This window comes from Lissotriton vulgaris, unplaced genomic scaffold (assembly GCF_964263255.1).
Source record: "Lissotriton vulgaris unplaced genomic scaffold, aLisVul1.2 SCAFFOLD_5307, whole genome shotgun sequence".
NCBI lineage: Eukaryota > Metazoa > Chordata > Amphibia > Caudata > Salamandridae > Lissotriton > Lissotriton vulgaris.
In genome coordinates, this window is record NW_028253306.1 from 84,242 (window position 1) to 93,142 (window position 8,901).

An 8,901-nucleotide genomic window follows, 5' to 3' on the forward strand; every position below is an offset into this window, starting at 1 on the left:
AGTCCACAATCCCTACTGCCGTCCCTATTCCAGCCCCGAGGGTTACCGGGGGCAAAAGAAAAGCCATACAAAAACGGGGGGGTTTAAGGTCTGCTAAGAACAAAGTTGCAACACCACCAAGGAAAACATCTGAGGATGAGGAGGATGATCTGACTGGGGAAGCATATGTGACCCTTTCCAACGCTCAATTTAATAAACTTTGGAGCATGATGGACACAAAAATGAAAGGTATAGTTAAACCCCTGATTAGTAAAATCGACAAACTAACTGCTGAGGTCAGCAAGCTGGAAGGTTTACTTGAAAAAACCCTGGGGGAGGTAGGAAATCTCCCTGAAGTTATCATGTCCAGTGTACAGCCTTTGGTGAGTGAAATTCAATCATGTAAAATCAACAGATCTATTCCTATCGCTGTACCAAATCCTCCAATAGCACCTCTGATCAATCCTCCTGGAGGTACTTTTGGTGTTGCACCCACTGTCTTATTAAATGATGATTCCAATACTTTGAAAGAGTCTTTCGAGCTAGTAGTGGAAGCCTCACCACTAGTTCTCGTACTTGCAAATGTACCTCCACTAGCAACTGGTGAGGTCGAATCAACATCATCACTACTAAATAAATCTCTATCATGGCTCACTAACAATATGGCAATTTCTCCCTGGGGAAAGCAGCAACTATCCGAAGAACTTGTAAATGCAAAAAGGGTAGAGTGGATTGGGAACAGGGTAAAAAAATTCAAGGGGGATTGTGTTGTGCTCAATTTTTCCGACCCCGAGGTCTTGCCAAACATCTTGCCTCATATCTTCCCTCCGCAGCGAAGATCCACCTCAATTGTTCCATTGACTTTGGACTTTTTCTATCCTCGGAAAGGTAGAGGCCCGAATTCTAGCACCTTAAGAACAAAATGGAATGTTGTGACCAAAAAGGGTAGCAAGAATGTCGGTTTTAATGAATGGGGTCCAGGTTTGGAAAACAGATTCTCTGCCCTTTCAAACTTAGACGCATGTGATTGACAACCATTTAATCCCATGCCTATGTTGCAAATTCCTTTCGACGCATGTACAATTATGGAGTCCAGCCATTTAACAGTTGCTCAAAATGTGACAATCTACCCTGTGGCCATAGCAGGGCCAATTACTGTAAATACAAATGATAAAGGTACTGACGTTGTGAAGTTGAACGAGCCAGTTCCCAGTTCTAAACCAGCCACGACAAATTTTACGGGGAATCTTTTGTCTTGGAATGTGGCAGGGCTAAGCTCCAAACTGGATTGTGGAGAATGGTTTGGGTTTGTCAGCCAGTACGACGTTTGTATTTTTCAAGAGACATGGGCTTGTGATCCTGTTTTCGCACTGGGGTATTTGAATTTTAACGTTCCTGCCACTAAGGGCCCTAAAGGGCGTCCGATGGGGGGACTCACCATATGGGTCCGCCAGTCTCTTAAGGTTGTAGTGAAAATTGTGGAGCTCCACCAAAAAGATATACAGCTCATCAGACTTACGAGCGGCTCATCCATCTCTATTGACATTTATAATATATACGCCAGAGGTGGTAGTGCAGGAAAATCAGAAGTCCTCCTGAATTTGCACAATTTATTAGAGTCACATTCTTCTGGGAAGAACACAATAATTGCAGGTGACTTAAACCGCACATTTGAACCGCTAGATACTGGTGAGGCTTTCTTGGGTGCAGAGGAAGACAAACACTGGGATATTCCCGCACTTGATACAACTCCAGTAACTCGCTGGACCGAGGATATCTTATGTTTAAATGCAATGTGCCTTGAACAAGGTTTAAGAGCTCTGAATGGTCAGACAAAGTCAGATAGAGTACCAGCCATGACTTTTAATAACGGGAGAAACAAAAGTCGTATTGATTATGTCATTTGTAGCATGTCTCTTTGGTCATCTGTTATCGATATGGCTGTAAAGGAAAGGCTTGAGAGCGATCACAAGCCTTTCCTTTACAGCCATATCGATAACAGATGACCACAAATGGTGGCTGTCTGATGATATTGCTCCTAGTCTCTGTGTCGAACCCTCACCTCCGATGACCGTACCATCTAATGACATGCGTAGGCTGAGGTGGGCAAGTGTTAGGACAGATCAGCTGATTTTAGAAAAAATAGGAGTGGCGACTGATAAGGCTATCATGGCCCTAGAGGGAGTGACTGGCTACTCCCCGAGTCAAGTTAATACTACTAAGGTTCACGAGGATCTCTTTTATGAAATCAAATGCCATTTCTTAAAACCGGTAAACAGAAAGAGGGTTTATGCTTATAGAGCTGCTAAATGGTACAACCATGACTGCAAGGTGGCACGAATTTCACTGGGAGCCGCAATTAAGAATAAAAATCTGGGGGCTATTAGATCAGCCAGGAAACATTATAAAAACTGTATAGCCAAAGCGAAAAGAGACTGGGATGAAGCCCATTGGAATAAGCTGAAATGTGCAAGTGATCGACACCATTCTAGATTATTTTGGCACATTGTTAAATGGGGTCATGAAAGGATTGAAGAGGCAAGTACCAACAATGTCCCCCAGGACGCTTGGGTCCAATTCTTTAGCGAGCAGTATGCTCCCAGGGACCAGACTGCAAATAGTAGGTGTCCGAACATTTTATTGGCAGAAGACAATATTTTCACGCAGAGTGAAATACTGTCTGCCCTTAAAACTGTTCAAAGTGGCCGTGCTCCTGGCATTGACGGGGTTCCAGCGGACGTTTTTCTAAACGACTCTGGAAGGTGGTGCAAATACATTTACCTGTTAATAAATAATATTGCCAGAGGTGCAGATATTCCGGCAACATGGAGGGGTGCTGTTATTATCCCGGTATATAAAAAGGGAGATCGTGCCCAGCCTTGTAACTACCGCCCAATCAGTTTAATAGATACTATTCAAAAAATTGTGGGGCGTGTGATTGTCAACAGGTTGCTCGACTGGGCGGAGGACCACAACATTTTATCTCCCTTTCAGGCTGGATTTTGCAGGGCAACCAGCACTGTGGATCAAGTCTTTCGTTTTCAACTGATCCAGTGGAGGACCGTGGTGCTAGGCGGAGGCAGCCTTTACGCAGCATTTGTTGATCTGCGGGCTGCCTTCGACCTGGTACCAAGGGCAAAACTGTGGGAAGTGCTCGAGGCTTTAGGGGTCCCAGGGGACTTGTTGTCTCTGATCATGCGATTGCACAATGGTAACTATGCCAAAATCCGATGGGGTGGATATGGTAATGACACAGCCGAATTTCCTGTTGAGTGCGGGGTTCGGCAGGGGTGCTCAATGGCCCCAACTTTGTTCACCCTTTTTATTAATGGTATTGTTCCCCGCATGCAATCTCAGGTAGTGGATGCTCCCTTTCTTGCAGGTGTAAAAGTTCCTATTTTAATGTTTGCCGATGATACGTTAATTTTATCCAAAACCCCAAGTGGTCTGCAGAAAGCTTTGGCAATATTTGACGAGTTCTGTGTAGACCACGGACTCGAGGTGAATGCTTCCAAAACAAAACTCATGGTTTTTAATCCGCATAGAAATTTTAAACCCAACATTTCCATGAGTGGACGCATTCTTGAGGTCGTAAAATCATTTACCTACCTGGGGATCCTCATTTCAAATGATAATAGGTGGCACCAACACCTTAACATTGCTACCTTAAGGCACAAGCAACTTGCTGGCACCGTTTTAAAGGAACATCGGAAATCACTGACTAAACCGATTAAACCACCCCTGATAATATATGAGGCTAAAGCAGTCGGGTCAGCTTTATATGGTGCTGAGCTATGGGGGCATGAAAATCTGCAGGAACTCCAAATATCAGAAAACAAATTTTTAAGGACACTCACAGGTACCCCCCAGAGTAGTCCGTTATTGCCCCTACGTTATGAGCTTGGTAGGAGAGAAATTTCGGAAATGGCCAAACTACGCCCGATTTTATACTGGCGTAGGCTCTGGACCACGCCAGAGCTCTCCCACTATGCGGATGGGTTCATTGACATCATTAAAGCTGACCGCTTTAATAAAATCAAATGGTTTAAAGCACTAAAGACTGCATTGATCGAACTAGGTCTAAATGCTTTATGGTCTGATCCAGCAGGGGCACCATTTCCCACTAAGTCTATCTTAAAAAACATTTTCTGGGAAAAGGTTGCTCAAAGGAGTTTGCTTAGTACCAACAGCGGGTCCATGACCACCAGTTTCCTTGAAGTTAAAATGTACCCTATTTATGAAATGTATTGGGACTATATACTGAAGCCTATGGATAGGAAATTGCTTTTTCAACTATGGGTTGGTTCCCTCCCTCTCCGTAATTTTACATCTAAGTGGAAATCAGGAGGTGTAGCTACTTGCCCGGTCTGCGGGGAAGGAAATGAAACCCTTGGTCACTTTTTGTTTTCCTGTCCAGTATATTCCGCCCCAAGGCGAGCCTGGTTGGCACCCATGTGCAGGAACTTAGGCACAAAAAGTAGCATGGTAGCGCTGCGCATTGTTCGATCTACTTCTGTGTCCTGGATCACAATTGCCACTGCAAAGTATTTGGGGTGGGCGTGGGTAATAAGGCAGAGAATGCTAGTAGGGTAACTACTCTCTGCCGAGTTGTCCAGAGACTGCTAGGCTATTGTCTATTCTCTGTAACTGTTTATTTAACTACTCAGAGACTGCTAGACTATTGTCTATTCTCTGTAATTGTTTATTTGGTCGCCCAGAGACTGCTAGACTATTGTCTATTCTCTGTAACGGTTTATCTAATGTATCATCGGTATGAAATTTTAATGAATTTTAGTTTAATGTTACTGCAGTCTTTTTGTATCTCTTAATAATAATGAACTTTACACCTGATTATGATGTGCAATAACTTTTTATATGTGTTATGTGCTTATGACTTTTTGCAATTGAATTGACTTTTTATGATATGTTTGTATGTCTGCTTTTATGAGTAACACTCGAATAAAGCACTTTTGAATTGAATTGCATAAAATAACAAGTAGTTTGTGCAATATAACAGACAGGTAATGTTGTTGCACTGTAAGACAAAACCATACATCAGACAATACAGTAACTATAGTGTCCACATAATAACAGATAGTCTGTGCAATATAACAAACAGGTAATGTAGTTGCACTATAAGTCAAGAATATATAACTATAACTACCATGCTGTCACCTGAACTAAAAATTCATGATAATGACTGTTGTTAACACCTAAAACAACTCTCAATGATTATGGAAAAACATTGTAGACAATTTAGTGAACCTAGATCTGTTATTGCTACTTCCATCAAGTAAACATTATGAATTACAAGTAACAACTCAGATCGATCCTGTCATTCAAACCCTGGGGTGCTAATGTCTGTAAATAGTCAATCCAGAATACCTCTCTTTGTAGTAATTTCACACTGTTATCCTGACCCTCTAGTTTTGGTACTACTTCTACAATTTGAGCTCTGAGCTGTGCAATGTTATGATGTGCCTCAATCCAATGGTTTGCCACAGATGATGTTCTAATTTGTGTGCGTATAGTACTCTTGTGTTTAGATAGTCGAATTTTGAATTTGCGTTCAGTTTTACCTATGTAAGCTTTGCCACAAGGGCATTTTAAGCAATATATTATGTGGGTGGTATTGCAATCAGATGAATGTTTCAAATAGATCTTTTTACCTGAAATTGGATGTAATAGTATATTGCCTGTGGTGATGTTATTACAATGTGTGCAATTATGACATTTAGGGTGTGTGTAACCTGCCAGCATCTCTCAAATGTGAGAAATAGAAATGGCAAGGAGTGCTACTGATTTTATCTTTGCATCCAGTTCATGAAGTTTTTCTATAAAATGTAGTGTGGATACATTTTCCTTTCCTTCACTTATGCAATCTGGCAGGAAGAAAATCTCTGAACAAATTTCCTGAGTCAGATACATTGAAAAGATCTATACAACAAAATAATTGTTTCAAATGCAAGTTTAGTCTCAGGCCAGATCCCTGAATTTCTTTTATGTTATAGCTTAGAGCTATAATGTAATTTTTGCAACAGTAATAATCAACTGCATTGTCACAATACCACTGATTGGTGTTCTAATTTATTTTCCTCATAATTGTTGACTGCATACTGTATATCTGCACCAGTGGGCTCCAATATGTGTAACACCGGTTTATCCATTATAACTTTGCCTTTTTTCACAAAAAGTATTCCTGGAAGCATCAACGCATTTAAGGGACCGTTCTGATGAAATCAAGGACTGTTCTAAAATCTAACACATACCATGATGCTCCTTGTCAGGTTTGACCACCTACCCGTTCACCACTGCCATCAGTGTGTGCATGTTTTGTAAGGTAGCTTGAGGTGCTGATCAATTACTGTCTTGCATCTATTTTGTAAGGTAGACATCCTCTGCTGCAGCACATTTTGCCCTTACAGTGGGTGAAGTTTGAACAGCTGTTGCACACTCTGTATATTTTGTGAAGGTGAGTTTCATTGCAGCTTGCGCTCTAGAGGTGGGCGAGACACTTAAAGCTTGACTCAGGCTCCTGCTAGAACCCTGGCACCAGCTAAGCTCAAGGTCTTTATGGGCCGTCAAGTCCAACATGAGCTGTTTTCAGGTGACTGGCCTCATGCACTAAGTACTGAAGACAACCACTGTCGACGTCAAATGGGAGACAGAAAGAGATACCCCTCTAGGGGCTGACCTGCACAGTGTACAACAAAAAACAGTGATCAATCTTGGCTGCCATGCTTGCAAATTATGGGATCGTAGGAAAATATTTTATTTCACTGAGCCTCCTTTTTCTTCATCTCGACATTTGAGAGTACCATCAGATAGATGAGTTCAGGATGTGCCCTGCTCAAAAACAAATTGTGCTTGATTTAGTACAATACAATGTTGATCAATTTATGATAAGAATTTGGGCCACTTTTAGGATACGCATGACAACTGACTTGCCTCTTAGCTTACTAATGCCATTCTCTCCAGGGTGGTGGAAGGTTGGGCAGGAATGTTTTCTAAGGTCATGTTTAAAAACTTTGGGCCTGGGTTTACAGTATGGGGTTACTCCATCACAAACAGGAGGGATATCCCATCGGCATATTACGATCTCATTATATCCTATAGGAATTGTAATTCGGCGGACAGGATTTCCATAAAGTTTGTGACGAAGTAACTGGTCTTCCAAACTCTAAATCGGGCCCTTTGTTGTGGGCTGAGGCAAAGTGTGAAAGACTTTTCAAGTGAGCAATGGTTGAAGGGTGATAGCTCTATACCAGCGAATGACAGGGGTGACCCAAAGCCTACTCTCTGTGTATTTGCTTTTAATAACCGCTTTGCCAGGCCTAATCATTGGTCAGGAACACGTAAATCGAAAGCTGTCAGCCCTTAAAGTAATACCTACCTTTAGAAATGTTATTATTGGTAGGTGCTCTAAGTGATTGTATCTTCTAGACAGGTTTTGAAAAGTTACACCTAAAATCTATAGCATAAATAAGCAGCAAAAGTAGCAATAGACATCATGCAGCCTTATCATTGCCCCATGAAAAATTAAAAAAGAAAGTTCAATAGGAACACACTAGGAATGGCGTGCTTGTCACCTATTTTGTGGTACAAATAAATGGTTTTTTTCTGATAGTAAATATGTGAACTGTGACTGCAAAAACACAACATACAGTTCCCTCCCAAAACAGTGCGCATTGCATATTAACTTTCCTTCTTTTCTTTATTTGCAGATATTCTTGATATCTCAACTCTGGCCAACTGTATTCGAGGACACATGAAAGGAGAAAATCAAACTTTAGCAGCTGAGTTCACTCTTGTGGGATTTTATGATTTCCCACATCTTCTAGTTCCACTTTTTCTGGCCTTTTTGCTGATTTACTTGCTGGTACTTGTGGGGAACTTTCTTATCATGGTGATTGTCTATTCCAACACACAACTGCACTCACCAATGTATTTTTTCCTTACAAACTTAGCCTTTCTGGACATCTGTTACACAACAATGATTTTTCCAAATATGCTGGCTCACTTCTTTCTGGAGGTAACACACATTTCTCTAAGTGGATGCTTTCTGCAGATGTTTCTTTTCAGTACCATGGTGTCTACGGAATTCTTCCTTCTTACAGCCATGGCTTATGATCGATATGTGGCCATTTGCAAACCTTTACAGTATGTGACCACCATGAATGATGTAGTATGCATGAAGCTGGCTGCCGTATGTTGGCTACTTAGTTTTATTGATCCAATACCACACATTACACTAACAACTAGGCTCTCATTCTGTGGATCTCACACAATCAACCACTTCTTCTGTGATGTGGCAGCTGTAATGAAGCTTTCATGTAGCAGCACTAGTGCTGTTGAGTTAGCAATCTACATCGTGGGTACTCTAGTTGGTGTTGCACCTTTTGCTTTAACTATCGCATCTTACATCAACATCATCTCAACAATCCTGAAAATCCGGTCTACAGAGGGGAGACGCAAGGCCTTTTCCACCTGTGCCTCTCACCTCACTGTACTTATATTATTCTATGGAGTTATCTGTTCCACGTACATGAGACCATCTTCAACGGCTTCAGTAAAATACAACAAAGTATTCTCTTTGTTATATGTTGCTATAACTCCACTATGTAATCCCATTATATACAGCCGAAAAAATGAAGAGTTTAAAAACACCCTGAGGAAGACAAAGAATACAAAATAGTATTTAAGACACAAAATGACAGATTTATTTAACTTTCAAATAATGTTTTGCAGGAATACATGTTATTTATAACGGAGGGTGTATCCCGGAATTTGGTAGATCCAGAATTGATGTTTCTAGTACTATGAGCACCAAATTTGATATTATGATTTTAGAAATCAAAGAGGTTCTAGCATAGTTCACAGCAGTCATAGGCGGATTTAATGTAGGCTGTGATGCAAGACGAG

The 8,901-nt window shown here is 41.3% G+C and overlaps 1 protein-coding gene across 1 annotated transcript; it reads left to right on the forward strand.

Moving 5' to 3' along the window:
- Positions 1–7,747: 7,747 nt before the first annotated feature.
- Positions 7,748–8,674, forward strand: LOC147661041 (olfactory receptor 5V1-like). The gene has a single exon (XM_086951374.1). The coding sequence runs from the start codon at positions 7,748–7,750 to the stop codon at positions 8,672–8,674; it is 927 nt and encodes a 308-aa protein (XP_086807500.1).
- Positions 8,675–8,901: the final 227 nt, after the last annotated feature.

Bases quoted from the DNA above. Each gene is read 5' to 3' on its own strand.
- LOC147661041 (XM_086951374.1), top strand. From the start codon at position 7,748: ATGAAAGGAGAAAATCAAACTTTAGCAGCTGAGTTCACTCTTGTGGGA.